Genomic DNA, 21806 nt, shown 5'->3' with positions numbered 1-21806 from the left:
CAAGCAAGTGCAACTATTTATCTGTGCCTGTGTCGGATCGCCTTGTTTTCAGGTGCTGAATCGGAGGAAAGTTTCAAAGACTTAGGGAAAAATCGAGAAGCCATGCGTTTGTGCAGAGAAGGTGAGTGTTGTTTTTTTTTGTTGTTTTTTTTTCGCTGTAGGGCCAAAGGTGTATTTTGGTTCTAGGGGTTTGAACATAAGACACAGTGGCTCAAAACACTTTACGCGTTTGGTTCAGTCAGAACTTACTGTGCTCATGCGCATAAATAACAACGTAAACAACTGGCTATTGAATATGAAACATGGTTGTTAACGTGCTTAGTTTCACCTTTACATCTGTACACAAAAACAATAGGAGTCAGCAGTTAAGTTTAGGCCCAAACATACTCACTGCTTATTGTTTTCTCTCTGCAACACAGATTTAGTACGTTTCTTTATGTATGTGAGAAAATGTCTAAATAGTCGTGTCTTAAAAGAAACTACTACACCTGAATGAACAGTAGTGTAACTTCATGTTCGCAGGCTAAAAATAAAGGCAATTGCAGCCTTTTATAGCTGAAACTAAATGTAAGGCCCTCAATTTACATTTAAACCAGTAAAAGGTTGTGACCCAAAAAAAGCGCCATAAAACTTTCAATGAATGACATTAGATAAATGATGTATCTTTTAAGTAGTTAGAATGTGTGTAAGTGATTGACCTTTTTTTTTATTATTATTAAACTCAAAGCCACAATTGTTATTGTAGAATATATTTTCACTAATGTAAGAAAACAATAAATAATATGCTGGCTTGAATCAAGGAGACGTTCAGCTTGTATTGTTTTTAAAATTCAATATTTTAGTTAAATCCCGAAATTAAGACTATTTGGTTCATTTGAAACTAAATGTGCTTGTTAAACCAAAACTTCAGCAATGACTTCCCTGAAAATATTGCTTTCATAGGGGAAAAATGAAAGTAGATTATTCTCTGGGTGTTTTCGTTCAGAACAGAAACCCTCAAAACTGCAACTCGCAAAAGTAAATAGAAGCCGTTTTTGAGAGGACGGGAGTGCTGTTTATCGTAAAGTGACTACAGCATAAACCTCTGCACACTATGTTGCATAGCTAATTTTATTGCAAAGTGTCTCCATTTGTACCATTTAGCATGTAAAAAAAGAGCTTTAAGTCAATTTGCTATAAAGTTTCAAAGCAGCAATTTAACTCTTTGTAGAAACAAACAATTCTTAATTGAATCTCAGTGTTATGTCCTTAAAAACAAAACCTTTTCCCAAGCCATCACAGTGACCTAATTCTAAAAAGGTGGTAGTTACAAAGACTGTTTGTAAGAGGAGGCTTCGTCTTTCCTTTTGTAAAAAGTTGGGGTTAAATTCGTTGTAGAAACCAGTATAAAATATATACCAGCTTTTATCCTGCTGAAGCTTTAGTCGATTTTCTTCCATTACGGGATCAACATTTTATGGATTTAACTTGTATATTTTTACTTCTTATTGCATTATTTACAACACAACAGAGGGAATATCCTATGTCTTTAGAAGTCAAGTCAGCAAAACAAACAATCCCTGAGCTTTGCCATTATTTTAGCCCAGAATGTCCTCTTTGAGATACAATCTCTCTTCTGGCAGAGACTTGTGGTCAAGATGAAGGACAAACTTTTCTTCCATTATTACATGGTCTTGGAAACACAAAATTAAAATCAACCATAAAACAAAAAGGAATAAAATACACAAGACATTAAAAAGGTGTCCCACATATTTAAGAAACAAGTTAAAAGCTGCAGCTCTTTTAGAACGTTTTTTTTTTTTTTTTTCCATTAAACAAGATGGCAGAGAGTTTAACCAGGACTCAGCCTGGTCTGAATATTGTTCTACACATACTGAGGATGTATTTTGAAATGTAGTTTTGTCCAATTCAGTACAGAATTTAGGAACTATCAGAGGAATTTTTTCTGGAGTCTTGGTGTGATACACAATCTATAAATATTTGAGCAGACGGCACACAGAATGTGGTCATTTGCCTGTCCGAGCTGCTTGACGTCGGTTTATAATTTATATATTTGTAACGTCTCGTATGCTGATATTTGTCCTGAGTTCAGGCCAAGATTTTGAATGAGCATCAATACAAAATACACACTTTCTTAATCTGTCCTATTCCAGGCTAATGGGACAGATTAGGTAGAAACCTTGATCAGGATGTAGTGTGTGACAAGGCCAGATTGCTAACTTGATTAAAGAATTAGTTTTGTTACAATAGATACCTGAGTTTGAGTTTAAGGTTATTCGAAGAACCTCGTCACACTGCGTCACACACCAAATCAAGCTCAGGGCTAGAGAGTTTCTTAGCGTTCCCTCAGAAGGAAAGATTTGGGCATCTTTGGGCAGACAGACACAACTAAAGCCAGGTTTAGTTGTGTCTGTCTGGTCAAGTAAAATTCTGAGTTTAGAAAACCAAAATGTTTTACAAAAGCAACTTTAATAGTTGTCCAGTTAGTTGAAATGATAGTTTTGCACATAAATTAGGGACACCCATAGAGACCGAATCACAGATACACATTGCAGTTTGTCCAGTGATCGTCGATAGCCGGTTGCTCAAGCTCCCCGTCAGGTCCTGCTTTCAGTCTGAGATCCATAAGTGTTCTGAGCATCTGATCACCTAGAAGAGTCCACCCGGATCAGAGTCGTTACAGGAATTTCGACTGTGATCCGGCATAAGTGGGTAGCCACAAAACGGAGATGGTCATGATGTGAAAAGGTAAGCTCAGACCACATCAGAGTAGGACGTTCAGCAGAGTCTGATGCAGATAACATGAGGATGACAAGCAACAACTGTACAACAAGCGTTGACGTGATTTCGACGGCCACAAAGAGGACTGCGCTGTGGAACAGAGCAAGATGTTATTGAATATTGAAGAAATGCCCAGCGCACATTCAGTGTCTAGTGCTTATGTCAATGCCAATGATTTTTAAACCAAGCCCCTTTGTTTTTGCGATTTTAGCTGCTTGTTTTGAAGTGACGTAAGCATCAGATTGACTTGTATGATCTGAGTGACTATTTGAGCCGTAACCAGTCTGCACATTTGATGCTGAACTGTCTTCCTCAAGCAGCTTCAGAGGTTCTATAACCTAAACACTTGCAGGAACAGCCTTGCTCCCAAGTGTCAAGTCGGTGTGAAAGCAGTGTGATCATAAGGTATGGATGTCCCAGGAGCAGGAATTTTAAGTCTAACCTGCATAGACCAGAAGTGAGCTGTGTCGAGTTCTTGCCTACAGGTGCAGTCCCTCAGCAACCTTAAGCTCTTTGTATGTCAAAGATGTAAGCTGCAGATTGATCTTTCTTGTCCTCTAAGTCTGAAAACATGACGCAAGTGCTTTTTGCTGATATAGACTCCATTCAAGCAGAGGTTTGGAGCTCTCCCTACTTTACTCCTTTTTGTGACCAGCGGCAAAGTTTGCCATGTCTTGAACACCTGCACAGTTCTGCCCTTCTCTGTGCCGAATACAATAGACACTGCTCTCTCTGGAAAAACACACTCCTGTAAGATCTCTACCAGGTTTTCCATAGGAAGTGCGTCGGAGGCTTTTGTTGATCTCTGTTGTTTTTGGACGGTCTGTGTTGTCCTATAATATTTGTGTATCAACTCTGAATATGAGATTTTCTCTTTTTATAGCCAATAAAAATTACTCAAAAGTAAATAATCAACATCTTTTTTATTTATCACATCTTGTCCAAATTAGGGTTGCGCAGTATATCAGGCATTTTATCTTAATCGCTTTATCAATTATGCAAATAATTGTTATAGATATGAGGTAGTGATGCACAGACAGTGATTAAAATATAGCAGTTTTCTGACCTCTAATCGACAAATCAGACCTCTAATAAAACCAGAAGTCTGCATCAAAATCTAAAAGTCTAATTAGAGCATTTCTGTTAAGTAATTATGTGCTAAGTTGTTTACCATATGGCATACTATGTCATTAATAGTTAACATTTTGCTTGTAATGTCTCCTTCCCTCCTAATAAAAATATATTTAAAAAAAGTAATTATGTGCTGTATGGCAATAATATCCTCTTTAGTGCGTTGGATGCTGTAGGGGTATATTAAGACGTTTGGCTTGTCACTGTGAATCGTTAGTTTTTACATAGCCAAAACAGGATCCATAAAATGTAATTGAAATTAGGTGAGTGGCTTTTAGAAAAATATTGCAATACTGATGCTGCAAAGTGCTGATAGTTAAAAAGATTACAATTAACACTTTTTATTCTTTAGTCACATAATGTCCCCGTGTTTCTCTGTGAACTTTAGTACCTCACTGACTAAAGAAATGCACCTGGTGTGAATGTTCAGGGAGAGTTAAGAGTCATTTAATTAGCCAGATATGTTGCGGATAGTAATGAATGAACGCATAACTCTTGACATTTTACATCCTTCCAAACGTTGCATCCAAACAGTCCTTTGCAGTCTTGATATTGCCATGACGATTCACTATATTGTGATGCTCTAGTTAAATTATTTTTTCCATTATCTTCCCTTTCTATTCTCAATCTTTCTTCTTTTTGCTATGAACAACATTTACAGTTGTCTGTGTATTTATTGTGTCATATTATCAACATTCTGTCTCGTGTTTTGCTGTTACTGCGCAGCTCCAATCCCAGTCTAATCTTTCTTTACTTTTCACAAGTTTCAGAAAGTTCAAGATTACGGCCAGGCCTTGTGTTTGGAGCTCTATCTAATATTAAATTCTCATTGGTCAACACGGTGTGTTGTGTACATATCCTAAGACCAATACACTATTCCTGGAAGCTCCAAGTGACAGGAGCGCAGCTTTATTGCCACATGTGTTCGTGTCTTCAAAGAGACAGCTCTTTAAGCTCTAATAGTCTCTACGCATCCATTTTAAGTAGTGACTAGTCTTTAGAGGGATTTCTTTGGATCTCTGTGAGGACATGTCATTTGACAGCATATCAGTTTAATTCCTCCCCTGGTCAGATGAAGACTGACAGGCAGAGTGGTCGTTTTAAAATTTCTGCTAGGGCTTCTAGATTAGCCGACTTGCAGCCAGCTTGGAACACGTTCTTTATGTAGCAGCGTCTGTCGGTGACTGTTGTCTGTGTCATAGAGCCTGATCAACACATGCTGATCATGCCAGAAGTTTGCCTTCATACAAATTGTCTGACTGCGTGTGTGTGTGTGTGTGTGTGTGTGTGTGTGTGTGTGTGTGTGTGTGTGTGTGTGTGTGTGTGTGTGTGTGTGTGTGTGTGTGTGTGTGTGTGTGTGTGTGTGTGTGTGTGTGTGTGTGTGTGTGTGTGTGTGTGTGTGTGCGTGCGCTGTAGGGGTACCAGAAGCGGATGACTTCACCTCTCCATTATGAGTCACCGTTAGATTCCTCCTGTGGTATAGCTGTGTTTCCACGCAGATCATTACCAGAACACACACATTGGTTAGAAATAAAAGCCAATTAATGATTTATGAATTCGGCAGGCTGTTGTGGGTTTTTTATGAATTTTACAGTGGCTCTGTCACAGTTAGCAAAGCTGGGAAACGCAGCGCCACTGTCAGCCACGGGTCAGACTGAGCCAGCATGTGTGGCGCTCGGAGGCTGTTAGAGCCGCTACGATCACACCTAGCTCATCCATCACTGCCATGGCTGAGGATACTGAAATTAACTAGACTCTCACTGTTTTCCTCCAAGACTCGCAGGCTCGATTTCTCCTCTTCGTACTTGTGCTGCCAAGGCCTCGGCCTGGATCTCAGCTCTTTGTTTGGTTCTGAGGTTTGCTAAAGTTTAGGGTTTTCTATGTTCTTCTGGCCTTTTTGCCCCACCATCTTCAAATGGTTTATAAATGGTAAATAACTGAACTTGTATAGGCACTTTTACAGTCATTTTGACCACTCAAAGCTCTTTACACCAGAGCCACAACACTGACACACATTTATAACCTACCTACACAGATCTGTAGGTAAGTTGAGTGACGTGTTAGAGGAGGAAGCTGGAATTGAACCTGCAATCATTGCAAGACGACCGTTTACCCCCTGAGCAGCAGTCATCCCTAATAAACGAAGACCACATTGCAAGGTTCCTCCTATAGCTAAAAGTATGTTGAATCACTGTTGTTACCATGTGCACGATATTGCAGTTACAAAGGATAGCATGAATTCAATATTTTCCAGTCCCAAATATACAAATAATATCTTAAGGCTTGTTAGACTTTCACTGCATTGATACCCCATACTTTATGTGATGCCTTACTCACAAGTCATGTTATTGGAAAATCCAACAGCAGATTCACTAATAAATGTTTTCCTGATAAAGCGAAGGCTTAGTTGCACACCCCAAGATTGTCTTAAGAGTATAAAATATTGGGACCTTAAGGAGAAAAGCAAACTAAACAGATAATATTTCTAGACATTTTTTTATTCTAATGTTTAAGATAAAAATGAGTATTTCTGTATAAATAAATAGCTCTTTTGATTTCTATTTAGTTAGCATCCTTTTCTCTGATTTACTGACTGACAGCTTAGAGACAAACGAACAATCATTCAGAAATGTTTGAGTTTGGATTTACCAGGTCTGTGTCACTTTACTGAATTGGAGGCCTAGTTCAGCATGGTGGCATTTCATTTGTTCAAGATACAGATAATAAACTAGTCATTTAATAACCGAGTTTAACGGGTGGAAATCTTTAGGCACTTGCGGTTCTGAATCGATTGATGAACCTTTCGCTTCATCTGTAGCTAAAACTAAGTCTTCATGATCATCAGCCATTTTTCTGCGAAACCCGTTCCCTCTTCTTCACTGAGCCGGTTCGGAGCGCGATTCCTCTGGACTAGCTTTGGAATCGTGTCACTTTGGTGGTGCATGTGGATCGCTGATACAGTGAAGTATCTTAAAGGCGGGATGTTGTAAAATAAAAAATAAAAAAAACACCACTCCATCGTGCCTCAAAGTTGAGGAGGGGTTCTCTCTGAAAGCTCAGGCTTTGAATATTTGAAGTAAAAAATTTAAAAAAATCTGATGTTTTATCAAACATCGCTTTTAGATAAAATAGATGGCTTTCATATCCTACAGAAGACTGTCCCCTCTTTATGTCATGACACACACCAGACTTTCTACAGTAAGCCTTTCCACACCACGGCTACTGAAGGAGACACTTGACCAACAGGATTCAACCAATTGACATATTAAGAAGCTGCAGGCTTGTCAATTCATCCAAACACTGCCGCTGACCTCTCTGAGAGGGAGCCCAGCAGGTAGATGCTTTTATACGGTCTTTGCTTAATGGCCCTCCTCCCTTCCAGATTCAGCCAATGATGTTTGGAGAACCCTTGACAACCATCGCCAAGTAGCTCTTGGGGAGAGAGGGTCTCCACTTGGCTTCTCTTGTATCCTCTCTCCTCTGCTCATCTCATCCCGGCACCCCAGGCAATCTCCTAATTAGCCTCCTTAATGAGGTGGTTTCTGATTCTGGCTGTAGATTCTCAACACAGAAACTCTGTTCCCGATTTGCAGGAGAGGGCCATGGTAAGGTGTGAGGTGGAGTTGGTGGGCGGAGAGGCTGCACACACACGCGCACACACACACACACACACACACATACACACTCACCATCATGTAAAAGTATTCATAAACACCAAACCTTTTTTTTTAACTCTTTTTTTTTTTTTTTACTTTTTGGTTTTTTATCCAAATAAACTTCAGTGTAGTTTATTTGGATGTTTTGTGAGGGTAGTGCGTTAATGTCTTTCAGAAACACAAGTTTGTATTTCTGTCCATATTAGACTTTTGTTTATTTTCGTACCTGCATTTATGGCAAACTCAATCGCTTACCCTAACCTTAACCAAAACTTTAACCACATCAAACCTCTACATGTAATCTGTAATTCTTAAAAAAGGAGGGTCCTCTGCATTAGGACCAGACTGTGGCCCTAATGCAGACCTTCACCATTTGTGAATATACCACAAATGGTCCCTAAATAGGCTACTTAAATGAGCAAACACACTCGCACTACCTTTCTTCAATTATAGCTGCAAGTTTGGTTTAAATAAAAATTGGATGGTCTGGATTTCAAAATCTTCACCTGTATTTCACTGCATGTGTTTTCAACAACTCTGACCAGCGTCCCTGTCCCTGCTGAATAAAGACTTCCCACGCCATGCTTCTGCCACCACTTTGTTTCTCAATGCAAAAGGTCATGTGGCGTTTCTCTATCAGCATTTTCCATATTGACTGAAAGATGTTAAGCTCTGTCCTCTCTGTGTGCTGCGTTCCTTAGTATTTTTGATGCTTTTGGTTTTCCAGTTTAGTTACTTTTTTGTTGTTAAATATGTTGGAAACCTTGAAAAATATGCTCCCCTATGTCTTTGTGAATTTATCTAAATAAAATGCTTTGAAGTTTGTTTGTAACTTGACAAAATGGGGGGAAAGTTTGATGGGTATGAATATAAAGGAAGACAACGCATCATGATTTTTTTTTCTCCCATTGTTGTTAATTATTGTTTTTCATTAAAACTACGCTGAGTGTGCTGCAGTAAAGGTTCATGTCCATAAATAAAAGCTATCAGATTTTTCATTGATGATTATCCTAGCAAGTATAGCAGTGAGGTGTTCTTCTGCGCCCTCTTCTGTTCCTCCCCTCAGAGTTTGTGGTCTGATGTGCAGCCACATTTATGTGATCCCACATATTTCTGTCGAACAGCTTTTGGGAAATGTTTTTGACTCGTTGGGACTTGGTAAAGAAAAAGTTGCCACTACTGTGTCAATGTCACAGATTGAGTCATACGTGCTTGAAGTCTTTAAATTTTTTAAATAGAACAAAGAGTCCTAACGTCCAATGTAACGATCAGCTTTTGTACAAAACGTTTAAAAAATCCAGCTTTCTGTTGCCACCAGGTTTGTAAGGCAGTCCAGTTAGCACCATGGGTAAAACTTTATTCAGTTTCCAGGTTTGAGTAACCTATTTTTGATTCTTATCAGCATTTCTCTTATTTCTACGTCTTGTCACTGCTCTCCTTGGTGAACAGAAACCTAGTACTGATCCGTGTTTGCAGCTCCCTCCCATGTAAGAGCAAAGTCCCTTGTGCAGATTTTACTTGGCAGTTTGACACAAAGTAGTCTGTAACTCTGCAATATACTAAAGAAACATATTGTGTTGTGTCTTATGCAGCCCTGTTGTAAATTAGCTTTTAAAACTAAATTACTAAAAGTTTGTGATCTTTTCATTCATGCACAATAAAAAAAGGGAGTTCCTTTATGCTGAGATGAACCTGTTTGGAGCCACCACAAAGTTATCACAACAAATGACTGTTTCAGACATAAATGAATGTGATGAATGCAGGTTGAACTTGTTTTCCCCTCCTTAACTTGTGCTCTCTGTCCACCGTTTACAGACATGCCCATATTTGGTCAGTGTCCCGCACAGGACGACTTCTACCTGGTGATGTGCAGCCACTGCGGTCATGTGGTCAAGCCACAAGCCTTCCAAGCACACTACGGTAAGTGTCACTCGAAGGCTGATTGTCAGGACATTGTGAGGCTGGGTTTACAAACTTAAGTCAAGGTCTTGGGAACGCCGCCGATGGACGTGCAGCTTCTGAGTCATGCGGCCTCTTTCTGAAGATGTTTACAGGATGTTTTTATGTTACTGCTTTACCTGTAGTTATCAGGTAAAGCAGGAGTGCCAGATTCATTATCATTATCGGGCAATATCAACGTCATAAATGTCCTCAAAAGTTCAGTTGTGGTCAAATGCATTGATAAAAGACCCATTTACAAACTGTTAAAAAGTGAATAAATAGCTGTCTCGACATTGGATGGGTACTTGTTGAAGTTAAATAATATTGAGCTTGTTTTAAAATCATTTGGCAGATTAATAAAAAAATCCTATGATATGATTAATAAAATGACATTTAAGCACACAACTGTTATCCTGAAGGTTAAAATATCAAATTTATGTTGCAAAAAATGCTTTTAGTTCACAAAGTCAAGAATCTGATGTTTTTCTTTTTCAGATTTCTTTGATTCTCTTCAAACTTTAGGAAGAGAAACTGTACATGGTCTGCAGTACAACATTTACTGTTTCCTAGTAGCTGTTGCAGTGATTGTGATGTCCAGCCATCAGTCGTTCTTACATATTGATCATTGATCATTCCGTTGCCATTTCTCATTCCTACCAGAAACCTGAAATGCTGCCAAACAAATGATATAAGAGTAGCTGGGGCATCTTCTGTCTCAAATACATAAGGCGAAGCCATGCGTTACACCTGTTTAAAGCTAATTTAACAAAAAACTCCCATGTCCGATGTCACTGTTGTCAGTTTTACATATATAATGCATTTAATTAGATAAGTTGACTAAAGGGCTTCATATTTTAGGCAAAAACAAAAAGTAAAATTGGTAAATTACTCTAAAAGGACAACAAAACATTTACATTAACTATTCCTGGTCAATAAAAAGTTAAATAAGAGCTAGTTAATTTTTAAAAGAATCTCCACATATGTACTGTAAATAATTTTTAAAAGAGGAAGGACATCAGATGAGATGGGGGCCAGACAAACATTTTTAAAATCAATGCAAAAACACATCATTGGAGCTGTTCCAGGACCCAAGTTCAGTCTCAATCAGAGCTGCCTTGCATTTTTTTAAAAATCAATACTTGATAAAGTACCATTTTAGTGCTAGCATTTGTCAGTGGATTCTTCTCGGTGCCTTTTATCCTCTCTAAAGTGTGACAGCTGTAACTCTTGTCAAGACCAGCCACCAGGGGGAGGCAGAACAGCGCAGTGCTCCTGCAAGGATCTACCTCTACAATTATGCTTCACTTGGCTCCTCCTACGTCGTTAAACATTATCACCAGCGTGGGATATATTATTTCTGATCTGCTTCTACGTGTAGATTGGCTGTCAGTCCTGTCAGGGTGATTGTTAATTTGAGACGGGGGTGTGGGGAGCCTGGAGGTTAGTCCCCTGCCAGTCAATGAAATTAAAGCCGCACTGACGGCATCCCAGCAGGTGACTGCCAGACTGTTGTAGACTCAAAGTCTGAATCATAGATAGCAAGCATCCATAATGAGTCATTTACGGTGATTTTAACATGTTTTGTGCTGTTTGGTTCAGTTGTGCAATGATGAGTTATACGACCATATTGTCTGTAAATTGGTTTTTCTTTTTCCAAACATGCTAGCAGCAGCTTTAAGTCCCCTTACTGTAGGTTTCCTGGAGCCGAGGATTCACCCTCTGCAGTAATTATAAGTAAATCCTCATATTTGCAGTGTTGAATCTCAGGACCCATTAAAATTGCAGGATTCCATTTTTTCTATTTTTTCTTTTTTTCCCTCTCTTGGTTCACTTTTTGTATCAAATTAGTTGCAGATACGCTTAGGTTTGAAATTTTTATTTTTTTTTGTTTCAATTCTGCAACAAAAGTGTCAAATTAAAGTGCAGCTCTCCAACCGTACGCGGCCATACAGATTAGCAGGTCTCTTGCTGGGTTTTTACTCCGTGTTCTTCCTTCTCATGTCGTTACGGGAAGACCCCATGCGGAGTTAACACCGGGGCAGAAGCACTGATCTCGACATCATCCAGATCATCTCAATATGATGTGAACGTCCTGCTTTGAGCCCATCGGTCTTCTGGAAGGTGTTTGAGCTTCTGCGGCTGATCCCAGCAAGGGGATGGGGGAGGGGGGAGGACGCTGACTACAGGACTGGACTCTGCGAGCGCCTGTTCACTTTCCTGCCCTTTTATGAATCTGTTGAACAGGTACAGACCTGGTCTAGTAGACTTCCACAAATGTTTTTTTTTTTCTTTCTTTTTTCTTGGATGAATGCATTTGAAATGTTTTATTGACTGACAAGTGTATTCTGAATATATTTAGGTCATTTTAGGTGTTGCTTTAAGGTTATAATCAGTATGGAAGTGTGGCATTTGATTTTTTTTAAAAAGCTGTTTATTAGTAATATGTGACTGCGTGGCATAGTATTAATAAACCCAAATTATCTGACCTTCACTTCTCCACTTAAAAAAAAAAAAGTGTGTAACTGCATTTAATCTTTTTGTCACATTCATTGATATTTCTTGACGCTCTTGTGGAACAGTGTGGAGAAAATAGCAAAAATAACATTCCGATCAGTTTTGTTTTCTTATTTACCACCAGTGAAATGAATCATCACAATAAATTTAAATTCTTATAATAAATTGTTCTTGATAAACGATACGATAAATGTCAACCCCTCACTTCTTGTTTTTGATTCCTTTGTCTTCTTTCTCCATGCGCTTTTCCTTCCTTGCATTTTGTGCTTATTGCAGCTTCCATGCCTCATCTTAGCAGTAGCGATAAAAATTTCAGTGTTAAAAACCTTTTTCTTTCTTTCGAGCCGAGAACATCAACGAGAACCATGCCAGAGTAAATGCTGAATTTGCCTTCAGACCCCTGATTTGCTTTATTTCTAACATTAGCAGCTGAGAGTCCCGTTACGAGACCCAACGTTTCTGTGGTCGCCTCCTGGGATTTTGTACCAGCTCTGATACACGGCCGTGTCTTTCATTCTGGAAACTCCTCAACCGATCAGAGTTCGTTTTGGATCTGATGTGTGATATTTCATTCTTCTATTTTTGTCCCTTTCCCCCCCCCCCCCCCCCACAATAAAGACTCACCCTAACCTTTCCTTCTCCCGTGCAGCCTTTTATCAGTCTGCACGGCAGCTGTTGAGTGATGCTCAGTCTGGATATAAAGCTCTTGACCTATTGGCTGTTTCTATTTCAGGCTGTGGAGGCATGAATCACAAATGGTCCTTTTTCTTGTTGTTGGGGGGGAAACCTGTTCAATGCTTTAAAGAAGAACATCAATGTGTCTGTTCGCCTCTTCATGCCTCATTGTGATGTAGAATGAAGGACAAACCATTTTAACCACAGATTCACCAAACACAGACACCTGCAGTTTTTGCTAGTTTCATAAGTTTTTTTTTTTTTTTGTGAGAAACTGATTTGGAACAATGTTCTTTTGCCCAATTTTGTTATTTATTACTTATATGAATTATTGCCATTTCCATCCTTGAAATACCACAAATTCCATTTCATTTTACATTTTGGTCCAATTGATGATGTAATTTTCAAGTATTACTGATAATTTGATCAGTTACACACTACTTGAGGAGACTTTTGAGCAAATACCTTTTTACTCTTGAGTAAATTCTTGGACAGTTACCTTTTACTTGAGTGAAAATATGTTGGAGAACTGCTACTCTTGAGTACAATCTTTGGGTCCTTTACCCACCTCTGAATTTCATTTGCTCTTACTGGTTTTGTTGATTTCGGTCTGTTTTGTGCCGTTTTTGCAGAGAGAAGGCACAGTTCCACCAGCAAGCCGGTCTCCACGTCGCCCTTCCCGGTGTCGGGCAGAAACCGAAGTGCCGGCAGCGGACTGAGCTCGGGCTCCGTGGCCGGAGTTCCAAGCGGAGGGATCCCCGGCCGAACGTCCAGCGCCCTCTCCAGCGTGTCGTCGTTGTCTTCGTCGTCATCCTCCTCCAATCCAAAATTTCCGAAATCAGCCAAAGACAAGCTGCAAACCATTCAGCGAAGACCTCCCCACTCCACGTGCAGGACGGGCTCGTCTGACAAAATGTAAGTTTTAATCCTTTTTAGTTTGGATGTTTGGTTCCAACTTTTCTGGGAATTGTGAATTCTTTATTGTTCAACATAAACTTCTTGTACGTAGGTATCATACGTTTTGTTGGTTTTGATCAGTGGTCGGTTTTGTCCAAACGGGCCCTTTCACGGTTTCACATCTCGCTCAGTTTTCTTCCGTCTGCATCAGTGATTCTAACACAAGATTTGATACTTCTAGGTCTGGACGATTTGGCTTAAAAATAAAATCTCCGATTTTTTCTTATTTTTATTTTTTCCCACACATAATCCGATTTTAATATTTTTTTCTGTCTTGCTGTCTTTTCTAAAAAAGAAGTTGCAAATGACAGAGAATATTTTCAAAGAGTGGCTTTTGTTTCAGTCATTGCTTCTGAGAGTTGTGCAACGGAGGACTAGTGTTTAATTATTAGAAAAAAGTCATAATACTAACAGAATAATGATGGAATTTTACCAGAATAACATCTTAAAATTAAGAGAAAAAAAAGGGTTTAATGAGAAAAAAGCTTCTAGATCTGACACGTCTGTGTGATTCTTTCTTCGACTCAGTGGTTGCTGATTATAATTAGATGCCGATGTGGTAAAAGATGAAATATGTCCTTTCCTGTAAAACCGACATCAGAATGTGAACATTTCTCATTTAAATTTTTTATTTGTTGTGGTCAAGTTCTCATAAAATTCCTAAACCTACGACTTTGTTCTCGTAATTAAAAATAATAATCAATGAATTGTATCCTGAAGTTGACGTGAATTTAAAGTCAAAAGCTGGAAAACATGCTTGTCAAACAAGACGGCCGCCAGAAATCACTCCAAAATATGGAAACACAAGGAGTGCACTGGTGGGGAAAAGAAGGAAAATCCAGATATTTCAAAAACTTAAATCTTCAGATCCATTAAATCAGCCCCACCTTTCTCGATTCTCACATTTCGTATCTGTAACCTTCTCTTCCAGCCCAGCTGTGAAGGTGGAGAAGATGAACCTGAAGGTGGACTCGTCAGCGAAGCCGCTGCAGGCTCCCTCTGCCCCCGCCTCTTCCTGCTCCTCCTCCTCTACGCCCTCTTCTAACACCACTGTGAGCACTGCCGCCATCACGACTCCCACGTCGTCGTCGTCGTCGTCCTCATCATTGCCGTCATCATCATCATCAGCCCTTAAACCAGGCCTTAACTGTCCCCCCATACCAAAGCCTCCATTGCTGGTTTCTGGTCCCATTCCCAACGGCAAGGGCCTCCCCGCAGACAAGAAGCAAGACAGCAGCACCAGTAGCAAACGCCACGTTAACAAGAAGGTCTCAGGTCAGTCGGAAGGGGAACAACGACACCTTTTTTTTTAATCCAGATTATTTTTATTTAATACCATCACGATTGCTGTCTTTTGTTGTTCTTTAATCATCTAACTCTTCTAGATATTCGTGTTTCTTTCTTGCAGTGTTTTTCAATTTTCACATATTGCATCAGCTCCCTAATTTGTTCATCTTAGAGTTCCCACCTCTAACAAGAAACAGATTTCATCTGATTAACTTTTCAAAGACAGACACGCAGTACATGTTGGTAGCGGACGAGCTAACATGTTTGTGTTTTGTTTTGTTTGTTTTTTTTTACCCTGACTTTTTGTGCTTGCAGAGCGTGAGTTCAACCCTGATATTCACTGTGGCGTTATGGATGCTACAGGTCGGAAACCCTGCACAAGATCACTAACATGCAAGGTAACCCACACTGCTTTTAGCTCAGCAAATGAGCAAATGTTGACAGAGCATCTTCAACATCTGCTCATGGAAATTTGACTTCAAACTTGAATTTCCTCTAGTTTTCTAAAAAATAAAAATAAAAAAAATTCTGAGATTAATCTCAAACATGACAATTTCTTTTGGCAGAAATTCTCATTTTTCTGTCTACAGTGAATATGAGTAAAGTTTTCACCTTCAAAGCAGCTGATGGTTTAATGTCTTTAGCCTCTTTCAAGAAAACATTTCTGTCATTTCTGCTGGTTAAAAACTAGTTGTTTACTATTATTGGTTTTTTTTTGCGTGTGTGTGTGTTGGTTTTTTACTGTAATCAGAATTGTAATTTATCATGATGACGACTAGAGCTGAAATGATTAATCAGATTAATCTCGACGAATGGATTATTGAAATAATTGTCAACTAACTTGGTAATCATTTAGTCGTTACTTGGAGTACAAAGACTGAAAAAAAGGCCAAATGCTGAAGGAACAACACACTCAGAGCAGTAATTAAGCCAAAGATGTTCAAAAAAGCATTTACGATAAACAACTTTGTCTGTAAATATGTTCTCCCAGAACTCCTCAAGTGGCTCAGTTTTAGCTTCACCTGATTCAAATTCTGTAAAAAAAAAAAACAACTATCAATTTAATTATTTGCATCTTTTAATACATTTCAAATATTGCAGAAAAAAATCGGCTGAATTTGCCAATTTTTATTATCCAATTAATCATCAGAACAATCGATTAATCAATAACTACAATAATCATTAGTTGCAGTTCCAGTTATGACAAACTGCATGGCGTTTACGTCATTTTACAAAAGTAGAGTCTGGATAGTTTCTCTTACTGTTGCTTTCCATTAATGGGACCATGAGAGCAGAAATAACTATAAATATTGTTAGACTTGATTAAATGTCAATATTTTTAGCTGTAAAGTTTCTCTGCTTATTGTCACTTGTGTTCTGAAGTGGCCTTTAACGCAGGTTGCAGATAGGCGCCTTAAACGTGCACTGATGTGTTTTGGAAAGGGGTCTGTATTTCTGAAATTTGTCAAAAGCTGTTTCTTAATACCAAATACAGAACTTAACACCATGTAGTCTGCAGTGATGAACGGACTCTGAGTACGACGAGGCAAAGAAATTTATCTTGGATCTAAGAACTGCTGAACAGCACCCAATATGGGAGCCTTAAATAACTTGAGCGTTCCCCAAAAAGTTACTTTATGACAGTAATTCTGAAAGTGAAACTGATATTACACATTTATGAACCACAGGATGATATATCCTCTGGGTTTATAAGTGTAGGCGCACAGCTAACAAAAACCCAAAATTCTGTTGCGGACATGACAAACGACTGGCTTCAAAACACTTTTCAACAGAAACGTTTGTCAGTTTGTTGTCTTTGGCGTCCTCCACGAGGACGTCGCTGAAGAAGTCGGCTGTTCAGAGTGCTGCATCTAAAGCATTTTAATGAAAAGTTGAGTGGAAGGAAAAAGTGTGGTGAGGAAAAAAGTTGCATTATTACCTGTTTAACGCCCCTGCAGACACATTCCTTAGGCCATCGGAGGGCCGTGCCTGGACGACGGAAGCGCTTCGACATTTTGCTGGCAGAACACAAGAACAGAACGAGAGAGCGGGACAGGGAACGAGAACTGCACCAAACCCATTCCCAGCAAACTGCCCCTCTCAGGGACCCACACCCCTCTCCCCAGCTCGCCCCTAGCCATGACACCCACCCGGTTTCTCATGGCAACGTACCAGCCCCTGATACCACGAAGCCTTTGCCACTCGGAAAGCCCAAATTTCACAGTCCTGGTCTTCCACGGTAAGCACCGCACCGCGTTTGTTCAAACACGTCTGTGTCCCGTTTGTGTGGTTTTCTGAAACGGTTAGCATGTTTCTGCGAACGTTTCTATCCGTCTGTGCTAATCAGACTGAACAACAGTCACGCTGGAGGTTCCTCTGGAGATCCTTCGGTAGTCCACGAGTCCCTGCACCATCCCCAGCCCACCCCAGACGTTTTATCCAGACCCTCAAGCGACGAGGGAGAGAACGAGGAGCGGGAAGATGGAACGGACAAACTGGACTTTCTCTATTCAGGTTACCACCCACGACCGGCAGCTGTAAGTCCTGTTAGCACACTTTTTCTTTTTTAAACAGAGAATGGCTGTTTTTGTTTCTCACCCAAACCCCACCTCTCTTCTCAGTACTGTACCTTTGGAAGTCGACTGATGGGGAGAGGCTTTTACTCCTTTGATAGGCGGTGGGACAGAGTGCGATGCGCCCTGACCACCATGATGGAAAAGCACGTTAACTCTCAGATGTGGAAGTGAGAATCTCTAGTTTTTGTTTGGTTTCAGCACCACATACTGAATGCAATAGTCTATAAAAGTGTGTGATTTGTCTTTTTTTGATACTTTTTCAGCACCTGATGAGTGAAAAAATATGGAAAAATGTTGGACTTTTTTTCTTTCTAAAGCAAAAAAAAAAAATCATCAGATAATTCTTAGCAAATGCAGTTATTTTCACAGTGATTTATATGTTTCATTTGCTAAACCAGAGGTAGATTTTAACTAATTTACTATCAGTATTTACGGTGTTCAGTTACCAATTGAAAACACACCCAATTTTAAAAAATACATAAGTGTTCTGCTTCACTACCTTTTTGCTCTCTACAACTTTAAATTCACTTTATCAGATCTTTGAATGTTGTTTAAAAAAATGTGTGAAACTTTAAACAATCTACCTTAAATGAATGAAAATACAAGACTTAGTAGTAGTTCTTTTTTTATTTATTGTACTGATTTAAAAGCAGTTAATTAGCTTTTTATCACACCCCTAAACCAAATGTGAGCATTTTGGGGTTTCATTATTTATGATACTTTGTACATAAATGACCAGAATGTTATAAGAAGTCTGCTAAAGTATAAAATCTTACGATGAAATATGTGTGGATGTAAATATACAATTGAAGTATTTTATCTTAAATGTAGAAAGAAATTCATCTTTAAAAACGTTCCTCTTCTCCACATTATGACACGTTACAAACGTTTAGCTTCGTTGTGTTTTATTGAAGTTTTATCGTATGAGTCCTTTCCCAAAGCGCATTGAGGCAGCAGAAAGACGCCTTGCAGCTTTTACCTAAAGTTGACTAAGAACTAGAGGTTTTAGTTTGTATTGAAAAAGAAAGTAATAATTCTTGTGTTTCTTGCTGTGTAGGAAAATCCCCCTGGCCTTGGAGAATTCCTCTCTCACATCCCTCCACAGGACAAGCACAAATTCCCACGGTAGCACTCCCTCGTCAGGCTTCCTGAGCCCCCCGGCGACCTTGCCCCAAAGCCCCTACAGCCAATCTGTCGAGAGCAAGTCATCGCTCTCCTACGGGACCACCTTAAACGCTCACAGCTCCCTCCAGGGCGGGCCTGAGCACCCGGCCTATGGCACCACGCAGGCCAGACAAGTGTCTTCGTTGCCGCAGATGCCTTCAGCCCACTTGTCCTCATCCTCGTCGTCTTCAGCTGCTTCGCTAGCCTCCGGCCGGGCGCTGAAGTCGCGTTCATCCAGCAGCAGCAGCGCCGCTACCAAATCATCTTCCTCATCCTTCAAGCCCAAGGAGCTCTCCTCTGGCTCCTCCGCGCCCGTCGTACCGAACTCCACCAGCGGGGGTAGCGCCGGAGCGAACAACAGTAGCAGCACTAGCTTCAGCTCGGGAAAGAAGAGGAAGAACAGTTCTCTCCTTTCCTCATCCCATTGCTCTTCTGAATCCTCTTCTTCGTACATCGGTGCCCCTTCGTCGTTCAAGAAGAACTGTGCAAACGCGGGCAGCTCAGGGAGCACCTACCACCACGGCTCGTTGGGAGCTTCGTCTTCGCTGTCCTCCTCCCACAGCGGCGTTCACAGCGTGGGGCTGAACTGCGGCCCCAGCGTGCGGACCAACTCGCTCAGCCTCAAGGCGGAGCCTTCGGCGGGCGGCTCGTCGGGGCCGCCGGCGCGGGGCCCGCCCTCGGGCAGCCCCGCCGAGTCCATAAAGCGCATGAGCGTGGTGATGAACAGCAGCGACTCGACGCTCTCTCTGGGGCCGTTCGTCCACCACCAGCCCGCCTCGTCGTCGGACCACCACGCCAACTTCAGCCACCACTCGGCAGACGGTCGCCTGGAGGCCAAGAAGCGGAAAAGCTCCTCCGCCTCCGGCGGCGTCAACAGTGGAGGCGGAGGTCTGGGTAGGGACGGAGCAGCAGGAGGAACCGGACCGGGCCGGCCCAAAATGACCAAGTCCCCCGCTCTTAACAACATCCACGGGAAGCACAGCCGGAGCATTCCAGGGACGCCGGGTCTGCCCAACAACTCTCATTTACATCAGGTTAGTGTCCCAGACGTAAACGTGTCTGTGCCACTCGGCCTGCCACGATAAATGTAACTGGGCGATTAATTGTCCAAGAAATCATTGCGATAAACAATAATAGTCGTTATAAGACCGTTTTCAACTAGAACAATGATAATGGCAAAATAATGCAAAGTACACACAAAGATCATTAAAGTAATTTTTATTGAACATCTAACACTGGAACTGGAGGACATTTAAAAATACAAATGGGTGAGTACAATTTTTGGTTACTCTACCCACCCAAAGTTGCAGACGGTTCATCTACAAAGTGAGGGTAGGTTTGAACATTATAAGTGTCAGGTTTTTATTTGCAAAGTGTTTTTCTTTTTGTCGTCTTTGAAAATAAGCGCAACGCTTTGGTCTTTTAAAGAAAACCCCAATAAAATGTCGTTTGTAAGAGTTTGTAGTTGTAATGAGACAAAATGTGCTTTGCGTTGAGGCGCGGCTGAAGTTCAAGTTGCTGACCAAATAATGAGATAAGATGAGATCTTATCAAACTAAAGGGATGACAGCCTGTGATATAAACAATGAACTATAAAAGTTTAAGAAATGTAGGATAAAACATTTCGGAAATACTTGATGCTTAACCAAGTCATCCTTCAGTTGATCTACTTTTTATCCTTTCGCCTCTGCAGCCAAAAGCTCGTCCCTGACAGCGACTTCCTGCCTCTGCGTTGGAAACAGGCGGACAGAGGAAAGTCCAGAGTGGTCTGCAATCTGTTCTGGACTGCACTAGGCCTTGTGAAATAAAATCCACATGACTCTCAGCTTCCCACAATCCTCAGGGTGGAGATGATCTGGACTGCCCAGTGAAGTAGATGTGGTCCTTACTATTTCTCCCAAAGCCATGTGTGCATCAGGTGCGTGTGTGTGTGTATGCGTGTGTGCTTGCAAAGAGGTGGGCAGAGATACTGAATGCAAAGCAGAACCCCCGCGCCCCACCTGCGTCCCTCTGCCCCACTAAATCCAAGAGGTCTTCCCAACTGTTTTGGAGATGGAGGGAACACAACAAGCTGATCTATTTCCATTCGAGTTCAAGAGCGAGTGTGTAAACGTGCGTGTGTTTTTATTTCTTTTTTATATTACTCCTCCGCCCCCCTACATGTTAAATTCTGCTGGAGTCCCCAGCTTTATTCCACCCCCATCGCCTGATCTCAGAAGCCTTGCAAGGAGACTCAACGTTTCTAATTCCAACACCTTAAATCACAACATAACTACTTTTTAAAATGTCCGTTACTGTCCGACGCGTTCGGTGACCGAGGGTTACACGCAGTCGCCCCCTAGCGGATAATCTGGTCAACTCTTCTAATCATCCAGAAAAATTATGCAAGTGTTACCTTTTTTTCTGATTTCTAATGAGCTTTGTTTTTTTTTGTTTTTTTTGTTTGTTTGTTTTTTTAACACTGGACTACAAAGGGTCTTTGTAGACTTGGTGAAGACGGTTGTGCTTTTAAATGTGAAAAAGGACACCTGATGTGCCCGTTGGATCGGTTCTTTTGTCAGCGAGAAAAGCCTGTCCCTGAGGGGACGTCTCAGTTTCCTGAATCTATACATTGTACAAGAAAAAACAAAAAAAACGCAGCGACAGTAGACCTACCCTCCCACCCCCGAACTGTGAAGCGCACTAAATAATTGTGCTTAGCTGTCCACAAAGCTCGCCAAAAAAACTGCCACAGCTTTGCCAACTACTTTCTATTATAAGAGGAGAAGGGTGGGGGTGTGGGGCAGGGGATCGTTAAAGCCACAACTTCCCTACTGTATCCCCACAAAGCGGTGTGAAATTCTCAGCCATGTGTGGACAGATGTGAATTGTAATGTTTTCCACATGGAATCAGGTAAATGGTACGTCTTAACTGGAACAAACTTGCACGTCTACTCGTCTTCTGTGGGGTGTAATTGTCCCTCCCAGTGAGTAACCACTACCAAATCTCTGGTTGTTACTTTCCACGACGCCTCACGGTCATAAAGAGGGAGGGAGGGAGGGGGGGCGGCTGTTGGCTATGGAGTGCCAAAACTGCAGAAATGTTCTGAACAAAAATGAATGCGTTATTTATCCACAAAACAAA

At 40.8% G+C, this 21806-nt stretch overlaps 1 protein-coding gene across 3 annotated transcripts in view; it reads left to right on the top strand.

The window, feature by feature from the left end:
* The window catches only part of atxn7 (ataxin 7), a 31396-nt gene extending 9590 nt beyond the window's left edge, over positions 1–21806 (top strand). For 2 of the 3 annotated variants that reach the window (XM_015002478.2, XM_088005439.1), the window contains 10 exons: positions 53–121; positions 9384–9488; positions 13331–13613; positions 14587–14930; positions 15258–15340; positions 16901–17181; positions 17290–17479; positions 17564–17685; positions 18576–19716; positions 20376–21806. In XM_015002478.2, the coding sequence (XP_014857964.2) occupies positions 53–121; positions 9384–9488; positions 13331–13613; positions 14587–14930; positions 15258–15340; positions 16901–17181; positions 17290–17479; positions 17564–17685; positions 18576–19716; positions 20376–20393 (2636 nt within the window). In that variant the 3' untranslated portion in view covers positions 20394–21806. The remainder of the gene's footprint in view (positions 1–52; positions 122–9383; positions 9489–13330; positions 13614–14586; positions 14931–15257; positions 15341–16900; positions 17182–17289; positions 17480–17563; positions 17686–18575; positions 19717–20375) is intronic. The other variant, XM_015002480.2, reaches the window with a different exon arrangement.

This window comes from Poecilia mexicana, unplaced genomic scaffold, assembly GCF_051168715.1.
Source record: "Poecilia mexicana isolate PSO_F unplaced genomic scaffold, ASM5116871v1 scaffold_5, whole genome shotgun sequence".
Lineage (NCBI taxonomy): Eukaryota > Metazoa > Chordata > Actinopteri > Cyprinodontiformes > Poeciliidae > Poecilia > Poecilia mexicana.
The sequence above is the reverse complement of the archived record's forward strand: the minus strand, read 5'-3'. Positions and strand labels throughout refer to the sequence as shown.